The following is an 18,243-nucleotide window of genomic DNA, read 5'->3' as shown; positions in this document are numbered from 1 at the left end:
ATAGTATATTATAACCTCAGATTATAGCAGTTAACTTTAAAATTATCTACATAGACAAAAACAGTGGACTCAAAATGCTTCAATTCTATTCCTTTGTCTTTTTTAGAACTAGCCTTATATTTTAGCTGTGTTCTGTAAATAAAAATGTATACTACTCAGTTTCAAACATAATTTCAATTGTACTAGGAACTTCAACAAAATGTAGTAAATCTAGTTTGAATGGGATTGTACAGTCGAGGTGAAAGATATATATACAATGAGGGGTTCCAAAAATATAATAATATTCATATAAGTTTGCACACAGTATGGCGAATAGGTACTGGGCTTACAAAGCAGTTTAATTAAAAATCGGTTCACAATTGGCGGAGTTATCGCGTAACATAAAAATAAACATACAGGCGAATTAAAATTAAATAAAATTTATTTTTATTTCATTAGACGAATTACTTACCTATTATTGAGAAAATCCTACTTTTTTTAAGTCGGTTGAAGAAAAATATCAATACGGTCAATTCACTTGAGAGCTATTATGCTACAGACATTGGTTGGTAGGTACCTACGCGCACACACACACACACACACACACACGCACACACTTAAAAAAATCTCAAGATGAAATTGAAGAAAGAACCATATCATAATGACATGACAAATAAACCTGTAACTAAATTATGCAGCAACTAGCCTGTTGCCCGCGATTCCGTCTGCGTAGAATTCGTTTATCAATATGAATATGATTATGCAATTTTCCGGGATAAAAACGATCCTGTCTTTGCCCGGGACTCATGTCTGTATACCGAATTTCATATCGGTTCAGTGGTAAGAGGTAACAAACTGACTTGAAAACTTTCGCATTTATAGTATTAGTGGAATATGTGTACCTAAGTATACAAAATAGGTAGGCTAGGTAGGTATTTGTCACAATCTGTGATATTTTTTTATGGATGAAAGATTAATTCAAACATAATAGATAACTTTGGTACATTAAGTAAAAATATCAAACTATCACATGATTTGTAAGCAAGTGACAAATACTTGCTGAAAACTTATTTAAATGTACCTAATGATATTTTTGAAACTCTCAATTGTAATTTATATCTTTGAACTCGACTGGACCACAAGTAATATAGGTACTTTTATTAGGGTTGTGATAATGACGACGACGGAGGTTTAAATGCTGATGTTTGTGCAGACACGAAGGAGTCGAAATTATTAAAAACTTTCGATGGATATCTGTAATGTTTGATAAAAGCAGACTCTGCATATGCTTTAAATCGTTTCCTTTCTAAGTCTTCGGCAGCCCAACCCTGTTTTGAGATTGGTGTAATAGACCTCATCCAGTCGGGTACCCTTGAGTCCATGTATTGCCACCGTCGGCGCCATGTTTTGAGTGTTCGGCAAAAGTGGCCGTCAGTGCCCGCCGACCAGTTAGGGATTCTGCAGAAAAATATACGTGAATTTTGATTGTCATGAAGTATTTTCCTATTGTGTTCATCCCAGAGTTAGACGGTATTACACAAGTGCGACCCCAAGTGTGCTATGTACTTACTCGTACGGTTGTTCGATACGCCTATTGAAAGATAGTGCAACTTTTGTGTAATTAATTATACTTAGTGAACGACGTATCACTGTTCGACAATACATATGTATGACAGTGCACTATTTATGTGGGAAGTAAAACAGCGAGTCAGAAGTGTTTTGAAAATTGGACTGAAAATTTCGAACTGAAAGACCTGCATACCAGTGGCGTAGCGTCAAAATTTTCGTGGTAAAGCTGAAGCTAAGATCGCATATATCTTTCATAAATCATGTATATATGTCCTGTAGTCCTATTTTGTAAATATTGGGCAAGCCGATGGGAATAGGGTTGTAGGGACGCTTCGCCACTACTGCATACAAACATCGGTTACATTAAAAGTTGTAAATTGCTGATAAGTTTACTTTTGGACAGAATTTTAAATTTTATCTACTTATTATATGCATACTTATCTACTACATAGTATATTGTTCAGGTTGCACGTGTTATACTATAAGACAAAAGAGGGCCAAATTCTTTAAATTGTATCTGCAAAACCGTTGCGTACTTACATCTCCATACATGTATACTCGTACTTATTCTGAGTCAAGCTCCGAGTCAAGCGTGAAATTCTGTCTGCTGCCTGATCTGATATAAGCACAGTATGTGTTTCTACGCCCAAATTTGTGTTGTTAACTTACAAGCTTAAAAATCTTAAGGTCCATTGGTATATGTTAATGTACAAGTCGGCTTCAAATGGATTGATGTCTTCATCTATCGGCGCTCTGGCTATGCCAGATGCCAACGCTATCATCGACATGCCCACGGTATAGGGGTCTATTAGCACCACTACGCCGTCTAAAACGTCATGCTTCGCGGGATGGAATTCCTTTAACATCGGTTCCTCTGCAAAATAGTATGTTACTAAGTAAGCACGTCGAAAAAAAATTTTGCAAAGCGAATGCTGCCAGTGAGGAGAGTCTATGATCTGATTGTATGCGGTGAAAGTATTGTGAAAAACGCTCATTTTGAGGCTTAAAGACTCGAACCCTAAAGACTCTCGAGGCTTAACGACTCAAAGGCCGCAAAGACGGTTTTTTGCATCCATACGCACAAAATAAGCAAATTTAATTCTCAAATATAGTTGAGTCTTTAAGACTCTGGAGTCTTAAGAGTTAAAGTCTTTAAGCCTCGAAATGAGCGTTATCCACAACTCTAGGTGAATGGGGTAGTTGACGTGCTTTTTATGAGCTTTTGAGACGATAATAGGTTTGCTATACACCACTTATTTGCAAACTCAATCGACTAACCATTTATTAAAAACAACTGAAAAGCAAGTTTTCTGGTTAATTACAATTTAGGTAATCTGGTTTGCAGAGCTTAAATGAAGTGTTTTTATACCAGAGTTGCCTCATGTTTTTTTTGTTTTTTATTTATTTATTGTTTGTTTCACAATACATAAATAAAAAACATACAAAGACAAGGTTACAAATATCTTTTTTCACTTGTCATGCTCGTAAAGTGGTTCTTTATGTCGAGAGAATGCTGCATAAAATGGTTTTTATGCTCTTGTGCATAAAATAATTACTTCTTTTAAGGCTGTGGCCATTGGTATTTACAGTCACATACACAATTCACCTTTATGTAAAAGACGCGTTTTTATGAGATTAGGTAAGTTATATCCTAATTTAATTACAACATTAAATTTGATTATCTGCGAGTAAATACAAATTTAATATTAATTTAGGCGTAAATTTACTTAAAAAGTAAATAATTAAAACTTGGCCTTAAGTAAGGATCTCTGACCATAGTCGAAAAGTTAAAGTTAGTCTTGAAAATTAAAAAAAAATACATGTGGCGGGAAACCAACGGGAAACTAAATTATTTGTCAAACTAATTGACTTTGTTGTGGTGCGGTTGAAATTTGGCAAATTAATCGAAATGTCTACGAGTAGTGACGACCAAAGAATGACTTCACCTGAAACTTTCATGAAAAGAAATGTGCGAGACATATAATTGCCTTCCCGCCTAACAGTGCGCGCTCTTATGCTTAATCTTTCACTATCCATTCCGTCAAGCTGTGGAACGATTTACCTTGTCCCTAAGAGTATCTCCGTCTGTGGCCTCGTTCAGGGAGAGGTTAAAGAAATTATGGCTTGACACTGACACCTGAGGTTTTGTAATATGTTTTAAATGTTTTATGTCTGTTTTAATGTAAATAATTTTGTATTTATTTTCTTTCTTTTTGAGTATTTCTGTTTTTCTCTTTACCGCACTCAATTTTACCTGTCTGCTTATCCTCTATATAATAAATTGTCTTCTCTTAAGCTCGCCTTTGTTCTCCTCTCTGTGTATTTATATTTTTATTTTTATGTGCAATAAATAATTACCGCCTAAATCGAAGAAAAAATATCTCAGTAGGGAGGTAGGGGAGCATTGGGCAGTCGGGAGGTTCGGGCACCACCTTGTAAGTCGGGTCGTATGGAAGCTACTTAATTTCGTATACTGTTGTAGGCTAGCTTAGTAACTGGCAACACCGCTCAGGCTAATGTCATCTGCCATTTTGATTAGTTGTCAGTGTCACATGTCGTCGACCGTTTCGTGCGTGAAAAAGTAAATATTTTGACGTGATTTCGAAAGAAATAACAATGTGATCTGCGAAAAGACGTAAGTTTCTGTATTGCCATCTAGTTATGTGTTTGCGAAAGCTAATATTAACGTATAAATTAAGGTAAAACATTAAACTACAAAAAACATATTTGAATTTATTTGTGAAATGGTGGGGTGGGGAGCATTGAGCACTAATTTTAGAGGAGGTTTGAGCATGCCCAATGCTCCGCCACTATTGTTTGTTTCGGCAATCGGTATAAAATGTAGGTTCTTTTAAAATAAAATTATTTGGACGGGTTTTAATTGCGTATAAATATTTAATTTGAATACTAAATACCTACTTTTGATGTTTGTTTGCTACTTTTTATTATATTATTTTTTCTAAAAAGTGCCATTTGAATTAAAAAAAAAAGAATAAGCGACGCAAAATACGTAAAGATATAATCTTACGTGCCATAGAAGAAATTTCAAAGGGAGCAAAAATTAAAGCGACTTTAAATAAATACGACATACCTAGATCAAATCTCCAAAGATATTTAAAACAAGGCACTGTTAAAGATGTTTCTTCTAAAATCATATCTAGCCAAATATCCACCAAAGATGAAGAAGTAAAACTGTCAGAGTAAATATCTCACAATCACAACATCTTCTAAATTGAATTATGGACTGTCAAAAGTGCAAACGCGTCAGTTGGCTTATGACTATTCATGTGCAATAAAGAAAAAAAAATGCGTATGAGTAAGATACGTAATACATTTATGTATCCAGAGATCGAATATATATCAAGTGTAAGTGTCCCATTGAAAGACATCAAAACCAAATTTCCAAACCCAACAATATGGGTCAAGCGTGGCAGCTCTAAGTATACTTTTGATAAGCCCATCTGGGTTATACCGAATATTAGATAAATTTTATTACTGAAGTAAGATATACTGAGTATTGAGTACTAAATCTTTAGTATTTGAGTACTTATAGTTTAAAACAGTTGATTGTTTGTCGATTTTATTGCAAGTTTTTATAGTTACATTGTTTAATATTCAAGTAATTTACCATTAAGTGGCGTATTTAATACAGTGCCCAAACCTCCCATTGAGGTGCCCAAACCACCCGACCATTGGGAGGTTTGGGCACTTTGGACAGTGTTTAGAAAAACTCTTGCAATTTTGAAACTGATTACATAATTGTATACGTTCTTCGTGATAATTGAAGCCAAATATATGTACTACTAATATAAGAAGTAAAAAGTTGATTTTGTTAAACAATAGCATTTTTATTACGACTTAAGTAAAAAAGTGCCCAATGCTCCCCTATCTCCCCTAAATACGAAAGTTTATGGTTTGGAAGACCCAGAAAAACGTAAACACGTTTACGGAGAGTGTGTTTTAAAGCTATATTGATGAATTGTCGAAGAAATTACAGACTCCAACACTCAGAAACAAAAGTATGTATTCCTTTTTAGGGTTCCGGAACCAAAATGGCAAAAACGGAAGCCTTATAGTTAGACGACGCGGGCACGGTAGGAATAGGCGTACATCGAGGAGAGATGACCGTTTTATTCAGTTGCGCGTTCGAAGGAATCCGCGTTTGAAACTGTGCAAGCCAGAATTTTTCTTCAAGAAGTTCGAGGAGTAGCAGTAAGTGAACGCATGACACGAAGACGGTACGAAAAAGTGCATTTGCGTGCACGCGTGCCCGCCAAAGCTCCAAAACTCGAGGTACAGCATCGCAGAAACAGACTCAATTTTGCTCGGGAGTTGTCTTTGGAACACGGACCAATGGAGTAAAGTTTTGTTCAGTGATAAACTAGTGTAGAATTCTTTTAAATCAAATTGATGGACGTCAAAGATTATGAAGACGTGAAGTGGAACGATACAGTCAGTTAAATTTTGAAACTACGCTGGCATACGGCGGAGGGTCCATAATGGTTTGGGGGGGGGATATATTTGGGAGCTCGCTCGGACTTGGTGGTGTTCGATACAGGGAGTCTGACTGCTGATCGATGCATAAGGAAAGTTCTTGAAGAAAACGTGGTACCGTCGGATACTTTAGAGTAAGTTAGAATAAAACCTTTTTAATTACGTATGTACTGGCCACTTACAGACGTAATGACGTTTTCAGAACAAAATATGTCCATGTATATGTATAATATTCTGTATAATGTATATGATATTCTGTATAATAGTCCATCGGGCCTGGGACATCCCTCGCCTTAATGCGACTCACGCTTCCCTCCTCGAAAACTGTCCGGACAATTACGCTTTAGAGCCGGCTGGCATGGCAAGGGACGATGGAAAGCGTCCAGACGGCATCACCCTGGTGCCGTGAAAGCTCGGTAGGGCCCTGGTGTGGGACGCTACATGCGTTGATACTTTCGCTCTGTCCCACATCCAGGCAACTAGCGCACAAGCTGGCGCTGCGGCTGATCAGGCCCAACTCCTCAAGCGCCGCAAGTACTCCTCTTTATTAAAAGATTACGAGTTTGCGGCGCTTGCTGTTGAGACTTTAGGGCCCTGGTCAGCCGATATAAATTGTTTCATAAAGGCCCTTTCTTCCCGGTTGATCGACACCTCTGGGGACACAAGAGCTGGTACGTATTTATCCCAGCGGATCGCAATTGCGGACTCGCATTCGCACTTCAGTCATAGGGATAAAATCTCGAAATAACCGCTGAGCTTCGAGTAATTAAATTTGGGATGCTTGTTTTTAATGCAAAGTCAATGAAAACCACTATGTAATTTTCGGGAATTTCCACGGGATTTTTTTTTAAATCCCCGAATCTCAATGCAACCGCTAAACGAATACTGAGTCGCGGGCAACAGCTAGTAACTATTTTTTTTTTACAATAGCTTCGAAAAAACGTACTTACACTAGTAAACTTGTAAAAAATATTCATTCATGGGCTAATAGTTTAGAGTAACAAGGCCCTATAATTATTTTTTATCAGATTAATTTATTAAATTTTGACACCTAACTAACTATTTATTTTGAAACAGGTGTGTTTTAACATTCACACATGCTGCCTGTTTTTCATTTTGGCACTTGGGTTATTTTTACACTTACGTACCTATTTAAACGTATGTACATTTTGACACCTATGTTTATTGAAACTTGTACGTTGTAACACTTACACGTGCCGTCGCTTTTGCATTTTGGCACTTGGTTATATTTACACTTACGTATTTAAACGTCTGTACATTTTGACCGCTATTCATTTCGACACACGCACTTTATGACCATTAAACAATACGTCCATTGGACATTTTGTCACGTTGACGACTCAGTCCCGGAATGATCGAAAGCTATCATAAGGGTTTCCGTAAAACTTCCAAAGTTTGTGATATTTACGTTTTCATTCAGAGATGTATTATACCAAGCTGGAAGTTTAAACGATGTGCGGAGCTTAGGTACGTCGGGGAACATACTTGTCAATAATATAATTTAATAATTTATAGAGTTTGTTAACTGAAGTCAAGATCACTAAAATAAGTATGCCAATTTATCTTTAATAATTCATTATTTATTTGTTCGTAATTCGCTGAATGAAAATTGAAAAACTAATTACGCAGAAGGCGCTAGGTGAGGTGCATAGCCAAGTTCCAAGTCAACAAACAGTGTTCTATGATATACTTACTTAATGCGTCCTCAGCAACCAATGGTTCATCACATACCTATAACAAATACTGCAGCAAAAAATGCAGCAGAAAATTAAATCGAGTACCTAGTATCAAATTATTGCTCACCTGTTAGAACTTTTTTCCGGAATATATTATTTTTTGAGATGTTCGTTGTTTTTATCTACTTATATTTGACGAGCTAAAAAATATCTTCCACTTGCAAGGTGACATGGTAAAACAAATAAATATGTCCACAAAATTATATACGTGTATGCAACAGCTGACAGCAAACCAAGTAGGCAAAAGGCGGTCGAGCCAAAATGCCCCACTTTTTTAGTATATTCGTCGTCCAATATTTTGTTCAATATGGTAGATTGACTGTACCTGAATGTTTTATTTAATAAATAACAGGCAATATGTGTAGACTATAGTATAATAACAAAAAAAAGAAAGATAGAACTAAAACTAACTTACTCTAATCCTAAAAATCTATATTTACAAATAATACCCAAGTCGCTGCTATTGGCCATAGCGTGCCCATAAGACTGGCTGCGTTTCCTCGTTGTATGGCAATATAAATGTATTTAAATATATTTTCTTTCGCAGTGAGTTTGATATACTTTAAAAGTTGCACACCTGTGGTAGGAGAACCAAGATCAATGGCCAGTCGAGGCCTCCAAAAGTATGTTCCTGGAATTGTGCCCTGAAATATTTCCTTTATTTTAAATACGAATACATAACCCAGCCAGCACAGACTAAGGAGTAAGTTTTATTATAATAACAAATTTAAAAACTACTTGTTGTAATCCTACTTTAATTACTGTTACTTACTCAACGTACTCAAAATATACGAGTAAATCGGCGAAAAAATAAATATACCAATAATTTTATGTGAATTGTCCGAAATAGCTGTATTTCTAACATGAATAAGCATTAAATAAATGTACCTTCACCACCTACACAGTCTGCATAAATGAATTTTGTATATTCATGAACTGCAAGCTTAGTCCTTCAAAAATCAGATTTTCTGATGCACATATTCGCTTATTTGATCCTTTTATATGAGAATATTGAATTGGATGTCAAGTTTGTCGCCTCAAAACAAGTAAAATGTATTAACATTTTTTAAATTCGTGCAAGTGTTGTAATCCAAGCAGTAAAGCATAAACGAAAATACGTAGTTTTGAGTGGCCATAATTTTAAATGTCCTATGCGGTAAATAAAAGAAATACGCTTATTTGTGCAGTTTTTTTAAAAGTTTTAGGTGCGCAATTTAACATTAAATTGTAGTATTCAACTATATACAAAATCGTTTTAATTTTTGCGCTACCTGATAAGCCAGGTTTTTGAGAAAAAAACAACATTTCGGTTCGTTTTTACGTTTTATGTTTACGAATATTTTTTATATTCTTATACCATTTGAGGGTTCAAAAGTAACCTTGTAATACTTTTTACAAGAATATTATACCGATTTCGTTATCATAATTGAGTTTTCGAGTATAAAATTTCTCATCATTTAATAGGTTATGTTATTCATTATGGCGACGCTCATTCTGAATAAAGTCTGCTTGCACAGCGGCTCCTCGTCTAATGTCTGCATAACAGACCTTATGTGTCCACTTATTCAGATGTTCTCAGGTTAAAAGTGGTCTGCCCACAAATATTTTCGATAACTGTTCTATAATCATACACACTCGTAATATAAATCAAAAATTAGGATTCAGTCATAAAATAAATGAAAACCCACAGTATATTTTTAGCATTTTTTTTGGATTTAGAACGGCATTTAAGTCAAAAACGCGCTTCGAAATTAAGTCAAACTACGCCCGCAATAAAAATGCTGACAAATATTGCAAAATAGACTAGATAAAATGTCGAAATTAGTTCTGAATAGCTAAAAAATGCTGTTCGTGTTTACATTGCTGCACCCCTGAGTTTTGACATTTAGCTTTCGCCATTAAAGTATAAAAGTACCGTTATAATCGTTACCTAAATTCTGTTAACTAACTATATGCTTCATAACAGACCACACCCTACTTTATACAGCAGCTGTGTAACTGTCAAGATGTGGTGTGTAATGTAAAAAAACAGAACAGATTTTAATTATTCAGTACTCTGCTGGATAATAGAATCTTATACCAGTGTTATACAAAAGGTTACACAAACTCTTGAGTAACAGGTCTATTTATGATGACTATTCAGCTTTAAGAAATAAATCGGCAAATTACAGAACTAACTCAGCTAATAGCATTATCATAACAAAAAACAACTTTAATAAGAACTTGGCAATACACACAGCTTCTATACATATATAATAAGCTTAACCCTGCATAAGGTTAAATTGTTGGCCAGTTATATGACTTGTGTGCTGGCCTGGGTAATGTTAGTAAAGGGTTTAGCAGACTAAGGAAGGACGTGGCCTTATTAGGGTGAGAAAATTAACAAAAATTTAAAACTCACTTCGTTGTAATCGTCTACTTTTTAAATCTGTTAAAACTTACACAACCCGTAGCTCCTAAAATATACGAGTAAATCGTAGCGAAAAAATAAATATGACCAATTTTGTAGGAAATTTTATGTAGAAACTTCTGTCCGAAATAATCATAATGTTATTTGTACAAATATTCGAGATATGAGCAAAAACCTAAATAAATGTACCTTCAACCCCACCTTACACCGTCAGCACACCCCCCACCATGAGGACTTTTAGTATATTCATCTGGATACTGCAAGGTTTAACTGTACCAATTTTCAAAAATACACGAGTTTTTTCTCCTGATTGCCCATATTCGGCTTTATTTGATCCTTTTATATGAGGAATAGTTGAATTGGATGTCAGTTGTTTGTCGCCTCAAAACTAAGTAAAAATGTATTAACATTTTTTCAAATTCGTGTAAGTGTCTCCTATAATCCATAGCAGCTAAAGCATCGAAACGAAATCACAGCTACGTAGTTTGAGTGGGAGCATACCCTATGATTTTATTAATATTTTATGCGTGTAAAATAAAAGAAATAAATGACAATTTATTTTTTGACAGCTCTTTTCAACAAGTTTTTTTGAAAGTGCATTTACGAATTAATCATATAAATTGCATAGTATTAGCTACTGGCATACGAAAAATCAATTGATTATATTTTGTGTAACATACTGAAAACAAAAGCTGACGAAAGTATTCAAGTATCAAAAGAGACTTGCATTCTGAAGGTTCGTTTTTAAATACGTTTTATGTTTTACTCCGACCAACGAAGGTTTTGTAACCCGATTAATTCTCCTGCCTATGAAACTTGGCACATGATGAAAATAGGTAATACACATTATAATTATCCAACAACTTTTTTTACGAGAAGTTAGGTATTTTTACCTAAATATGAAAATCGTTTATAGCTCTGTGAAAAATTTCTCAGTCTGAAATTCTTTCTGTATACGTACTTATCTACTACTTAGAGTATGTATGTAAAAGAATCCATTTTTTTTTCGATTTCAGAGATACCGCAAATTTAAGTTTTAACATTTTGCACTATTACTTTTACTGAAAAATTGCTCTGCTGATTTTTATTTTTTTATATACTTTTATACGTTCAAATACATAGCTTTTCACAATAATCCAACAACTTTTCTTACGAGAAGTTAGGTATTTTTACCTAAATATGAAAATCGTTTATAGCTCTCTGTGAAAAATTCCTCAGTCTAAAATTCTTTCTGTATACGTACCTATGTACTAGATAGAATATGTATGTAAAAGAATCCAATTGTTTTTCGACCTCAGAGATACCGCAAATTTAACTTTTAACATTTTGCACTATAACTTCTACTGAAAAATTTCTCTGCTGATTTTTATTTTTTAATATGCTTTTATTTACTTAAATAAATAGCTTTAATAATATATCCAATAGATTTTCCGTGTGAATAATTGCTCAGGTAAATTTATTAGGTTTCTTAGTCAGGAATCGCTTTTGGTATAATATATAGATATATAACAGATATTATTTACAGTCACAGAACAAACTGAAAGGGCATTACTGTGTACTTACATGAGTAAAAGAAAATAAATTGTTGATAAGTAAGTATGGCAACTCCACTATACCCATCAGGTCTATCCTCACGAACACAGGAGAAACCTGGGATTTTGAGAACAGAATCCCGTTTCAGCCATGTCTCTTGAAGACAGATAACAAAGGGATCAAGTTTGTTAATAATATGAAGTAAGTCTTGTTTTTTAGGTATTAAGCTGCGGCAATTCGATTGATTTCTTTTTCGTCGAATTCCTTATTGGTGGACATATTCTTGTTTCAGCACATTCCTGTTTGGACACATTCCGTTTTCGGCATTAATCATTATATAAAATATAACAAATGAAATAAATCCTAGGGATCGTTATTTTTTATTTCCAAGGCATACACATATTTACAGTAGTTATACAATAAATAGAATGCAAGAAAGATACACAAAATAATATTTTCCATTGGTAAATATCACAAATACTTCATCGAATAAATATTGCATAACATACAAATGCAGTCAGCGACTGTTTTCAATACTAAAGAATGATTTTGGTCTCAAAGTAAACAAGTTAAAAAGGGATTTTAAAATCGCCGCCATTCAGGCATTAAAAGCGGAGTTTTCAGAAGCCACAATAATTGGATGTTATTTTCATTTCAAAAAATCACTTTGGAAAAAGGCGAAAGATTTTGGTGCAATACAAACGGAAGAAGGAAGAATTTACACCAAAATGTGTACGAAATTACCACTGCTACCGAAAGAAGATGTACCTACCGCCAGCTTATATGGAAATATTAGAACTTGCAATGGACTCTGAGCGTATTAATAAGTTTCACAACTACTTTGTTAACTTTTGGATGAGGAAAGTGACTGAATCATTATTTTGTGTGAATGAGGACGAACATAGAACTAATAATGCACAGAGATGGATTTAAAATTTATTATTGTTTGCATTGTGAATGGGTTTATGTTCTGATATGATGGATTTCTAACAATATAAGCATGGGCATGATAGTCATACCCCTTTGAGAGCTTTGGTGGCGGCTTCGGTTTCAGAAAAACTGTTTTCTTATATGACACATTTTGTGAATTTGGTATGTTTTGTGTGCTTGAGGAGTTTTGTGTATCTCTAGATGTATTTGACGGTGGTGGAGAGGTGAGTAGGGCGTCTGCATATGATACCCTTGAAACGAGTGGGTGTATTTTAAGTGCTTCTATGTAAGAGATGCAACTTTTACTCATTGATTCTTTAATTGCCTTTTATCTGGCATATTCCAGACATTTTTTGTCAATGGCTTGGTGGCATCTCTTGCATAGAATACACCAATTCCTTTCCTCTTCCACATTGCAGTTGCTACCGGAATGGCCTTGGCCGCACTTGTAGCATCTTGGAGTAAACCGACATTGGTTTATTACATACCCAACTTTTTGACATTCCTACCTACCTACATACACGGTGTAACACATGTAAGGCACTTGTCCCACCGCCGACGATGAGCGAGAAGCGAGTAGAGCGAGTAACTAGAAACGAGTGGGTGAGCAGCGAGAAGCGAGTGTAGTTTTGTCGCTGGCTGTAAGCGAGTGTTCGAGTGCGACTGGCGATTACTCGCTCCACTTGACTCGCTCGTGCGGGGCGGCCGCCAAGCTGACATCGCTGAGCGAGTATCTATAGCTCAGCGAGTTTTATAGCTCTTGTCGCTGCGACAAAAGATGTAAAAGCGAGTTGTCGCCGACAGTGTGAACAGCCAGCGATCAACTATTAATATATGTGTATCTTTTACTCACACAGGATCTTATATATTTTGTTCGTTTCTTAAGCGAAAAAATAGTCGATAGCCAATCGTTTCCTCGCTGGCGGTGAGACAACTGCCTAAACCCGGGTGGGGAGGGTCCGACCATCAAAAGTTGCAGCAATAATACCTGTGTTAACATATTGAATAGTACCATCAATTCCAGTTGTAACCTTCCTTTTCAATCTTCTCAGCTTTATTATTGGGCCAAACCCAATTGGTACATTAATATTTGCAATGATCTCCTCATCTGATCAATCAGATGGGGCACCCCTTATAACGCCTAAACGTGTAACGTTAAATGTGGGTATAATGGTATAAAGGCTTTTTACTCTTCATTTGTTAAAATTTTGTTGGACAAGAACATATAAGCATCGTTGAAATTTGCAAATTCCATACTAATTCTGTTTCTACCTATGCGTTTCAAGGTACCATTAACAATACCATTTATATTGTATCGTTTCATAAAACGACCAAATGCAACTGGGTGGAGAATAGTGGCATCATTTGCATTTGATGTTTCTTTTTGTACATGGATTATGTAGGGTGATAAATCAGTCTTTACGTATAGAGAACGACCAACCGGCATACGAGCAGTAGTATCATTAGTATTATTACTGGTGTTTTGATCATGGTTGTTCTCATTTTGTGTAGGTACTATGTTGGGGTGTTTGATAATTTACTTTCACATCTTTTTCAGTTATTAAACATTGACAGTCATTTCGCGCATCTTTAATACCCCCTTTCCTTTTTCTTTTATGATACAGACTGCATTTCACTGTAAATCGTTTCCGTTTAAGTGCATTTTGTTCAGATGTGGAGCAGTCTGCGTCCATAGACGACTCCAATTGTCTCCAATGCTTCAATTCAATTAAGACATCAATAGATGATTGAAGAGGAAATTCTGTCCCTCCTCCAGGGTCGGGCGGATCGCCCATATTTACAAATTAATAAAAAAATACTTACCAAAGTATCACCGTAACTATTTACAACTATACATGTTATACAAATTAATTGAGATAAATATATACACTTTAATCTACTTAACAACAATCCTTAGCTGATTATAATTATAATTTCAAATTTCACAAAAAAAACCGCGTCCGCTTCACACGAAGTTTCCCGCCCTTTTTCACGGGTGTTGAAGTACCTCCGAATTCGATGTCGTTTAACGATTTCAGAGCTGCGTAAAACATCCATCCACATTATAACTTACTTGCTGTTCATGTTTTATGCCAATAGTTATGAAGCGACAAACAATTGACAATTACCAATTCAACTATTAAACTGTATAAAGTTAAAAAAATTGTAAATAATGAATGCAACGATTTATGGGATCTATCCTTAATATATATTTTTAGAAAGTTTGTCCTAGTTAATCAAATAGGTAAATAAGCAGTGATTTTATATTTATTTATTTTGACGATTTCGGAAACAGCTCCAGCCATTTCGATTAAAATTTGTTAAATTTATACGTATATAGTTATAAATAAATCAAATATCTTCTTTTGAAGTTCAGCGATTATATTATTTGTTTTAAATGACCATTGACATTGAAAAATACTATGTTTGCACAAAAAATAGCTCAACGCCAAGTTATGCGTTTTTCGTTGTTACATAAATCAAAAATACGCGAATGACAATTACTGTCGCTGCGTACCTAAATGTTTTAAGAAATTTAAATGAAATTGTGGTCATATCATATCAGACGTCCCACGATGGCGGTGACAAAGGATAACATGAACGCTGTGCAGATCGTTGCTAAACGGAACGCGAAGTCAATGTTTTTTCGCAAATTCAAAAAGTGAACAATTATAAACATTTACTGCTAATTATAGTCAGACCTTAAATTCTTAAAATTTTAACAATTTTATTTCAAATGCTTTAAACTTTCGTGATTTTCACTCATAGTCAAAATACCACAAACAGGACTTATCAATCACGAGTAGGTAATATTTATCTAGACGTTTCGATTACATTACAGTGACCGTGGTCACGAGAACACCATCTCCATTCCGTGGATAGTCAGTTCAGACGTAGTAGGCACAGTCAAGTGCAAAGATAACGACACGGCCAAACTTACAAAAATATGTATACACGACTATGCAATTAACATTAAGGTCGGGTACACTTATTTTTGTTTCTTTTGTAACTCTGGCCATGTCGATATATGTGCACTTGACTGTACCTTGGCAATAAATAAATAAAATAGATACATGAATTTCAACACTCACCATTGCTTTAGGTAAAATGGACAACAGAATAACTCCTAAAAAACGTTCGTTTCTAGCCATTATTAAAAAAATTTAAGATTCGTTTTGAAAAATGAATCTGTCGCCAACGAGCTCAGACAGAGTGGTAAGTAAATGTATGTCGGTATTAGGAAAAACTACTGTTTTGGTAGACAATCGGATGTTGTCATTATCTCTTACGAAACCAGCCAAACTTCAGCGAGATCGATTCAACAGACGTATAGATACAGTCAGCGTTGAAAGTAGCTTGTTATTTTTGTACCTAACGAATCGACTCTGTTTCTTTCCAGCCAGATACAGAACAGCTTTTAAAAACTCGCGATCGAGACTTAGAATTTATTTTAAGCTTGTCTTGCATTCATTCCAATGCCTAATGCTCGTTTCGTTTTATTCGTTGTATCTACTTATTTACTTTGTTGAATTGAGTTGTCTTCTTTGTCTGTGCCTAAAAGTTAAAAAACCGGGCAAGAGCGGTCGGACACGCCCAAGATAGGATTCCGTAGCCATTACGAAAAATTCAAGTAATATTTTTCTAAGGATTTCGTATTGTGCACGGAATCTTCCAAGTTTAGGTATATTTTATACCTAAGGCTGCTATTTACTCTTAAACTACTAATAATTCCCAAGCAATCTTTGCCGTTATAATTTTCCTTGTAAATTTTTTCACCCAAAAGTTTAGATTTTAGAGGGGGGACGCTCGATTTTAATGAAAATTTGCAGTTTAAAGTTGAATATTTTGCAAACAGATAATTGAATTGAAAAATCGTCCTGCCAACCCCCCAATGGTTTATAAGACCCGTCTAACGATACCCCACACTATAAGGTTAGGCGAGAAAAAAAAACATCACCACTTTACGTCTATGAGAGGTAGGAGGTACCATATATTTTTTTTAATTTTACCACTGGCGGCGTGAATGATATGTATATTCATGCCAAATTACAGCTTTCTCGTACTATCGGTCTCTGAGCTTAGCCGCAGACATACAGACAGCCGGACAGACATGGCGAAACTATAAGAGTTCCTAGTTGACTACGGAACCCCTTAAAACCGGATTCGTAAAGGTACATGAGAGACGAACTGTTCGCCACTCGAGAATTTTCAGCGAACGTTTGCTAAAGGAAAGTTTTGAAGTGAACACGGCTCCATGGTCAACTTCTGGAAGACAAAGTGGCTGTGCGTGTACGCCATATTTATCTCTTCATAATCCTTCGAATGTGAAAGCGGAATCCCATGATAGACTCTTAGAGTACTGTATTCCTGTACTTCATCGTTTAAAAATCCTACGGGTGCCTTTTGAGTGGAATGTACTCTAGCTAAGCACTGCCAAAACAATCATTGTAGTGTAAACAGTGCTTCATAACATCGCTGTTGAAATAAACGAGCATACACTGAAATACGTTATTTACGGTAATCAGACAGAGAATGGATTCGAGAGGACATAGTACTAAGATCTTTAATTCTTTCCACTCTCCGTTTTTTAGAATGTGTAGATACAACTACAATGTGTGGCCCAGAACCGGGGATAATATTAAAAACAGAGGCTCTATAGATCACTGGTAATTGGATCATCATGGTCCCACTTAATTAAAATCAAAACATAACTTTTATTTTTTCCTAACAAACTTAATCGTAAATTCAATGTACGTCATCCTAGAACCCAACTGACGTCGCCTGTCACGCTACAAATATCAAACATTTTGCTTTACATTGCTTCTTCGAATAAACTTTCAAGCGTAATAAAAATTAAAAAACGAATTATTTTTAAAAGTCACTGAAGTAATGTTGTTGAGCTTGACGAGTACGACCTACGTTTTAGTTATTTACCCCTGTTATAAGGCCACACACGGTATAATGAAGTAAAACAAGGTGTAACTTTGTTTGTAGGTAAATAAGTTAACTTTTTCTCCAAACTGTTATCTGTTCTCACACCAATGTGGCCGGCCCATTGCCACTTTAACTTGCAGAATTCTTCGAGGTGTCGGTGACTTTAGTTATTCCGCGTATTTCCGTATTCCGGATTCTGTTATAAAATGTAATTATTGAAAACTCCAAAAAAATATTTACATTAAACTATAGATTTTGATGATTTTTAACCTACATATTATTTTTTTAAGCTATTGGCGGTAGGCGCTGGCTGTATTGAAGCTTTGTGTTGTACGTTTTTAAACAAAACATTTTTGTATTATCCTCCAATCGATCCATGTGATAGAAAATAAGCGGTACATGGGATTACGAATATCAACTCATTAAAACCCTGTTCTTCGGGCTTCTATAGGTTCTCGTTCCTATGATATTTATTACCCAGTAGCAACTACCGTCGGGTAAAAAAAAATCATAGATTTCGTGCCTCACACGACTATGGAGCACGTTGGAAATTAATCTACGGCATTCAAAAAAATATTGTCCCTGAGCGACGAGAAAGTCGGGATAAGGAAAAGGTTACAAAATAAAACTACAACG

General features: G+C 35.3%; 1 protein-coding gene across 1 annotated transcript; it reads right to left on the bottom strand.

Moving 5' to 3' along the window:
* Positions 1 to 52: 52 nt before the first annotated feature.
* Positions 53 to 10,459, bottom strand: LOC141427031 (uncharacterized). Its single transcript, XM_074086291.1, has 4 exons — positions 10,416 to 10,459; positions 8,377 to 8,495; positions 2,218 to 2,422; positions 53 to 1,437 (listed from the first exon to the last, which is right to left on the bottom strand). Exons 1-4 carry the CDS (start codon positions 10,457 to 10,459, stop codon positions 1,140 to 1,142), a joined length of 666 nt encoding a protein of 221 aa, XP_073942392.1. The 3' UTR covers positions 53 to 1,139.
* Between the last annotated feature and the right edge of the window lie 7,784 nt (positions 10,460 to 18,243).

This window comes from Choristoneura fumiferana, chromosome Z, assembly GCF_025370935.1.
Source record: "Choristoneura fumiferana chromosome Z, NRCan_CFum_1, whole genome shotgun sequence".
Taxonomy (NCBI): domain Eukaryota; kingdom Metazoa; phylum Arthropoda; class Insecta; order Lepidoptera; family Tortricidae; genus Choristoneura; species Choristoneura fumiferana.
This window is presented reverse-complemented; position numbering and strand designations above follow the sequence as displayed.

Excerpts from the sequence above, each read along its gene's own strand:
- LOC141427031 (XM_074086291.1), bottom strand. The coding sequence starts at position 10,459 with ATGAATATACTAAAAGTCCTCATGGTGGGGGGTGTGCTGACGGT. Across the intron at positions 8,496-10,415 it reads GTGGGGGGTGTGCTGACGGT|TCTGTGCTGGCTGGGTTATG; the intron begins GTAAGGTGGGGT and ends CTTACTCCTTAG. Across the intron at positions 2,423-8,376 it reads TCTTGGTTCTCCTACCACAG|AGGAACCGATGTTAAAGGAA; the intron begins GTGTGCAACTTT and ends ACTATTTTGCAG.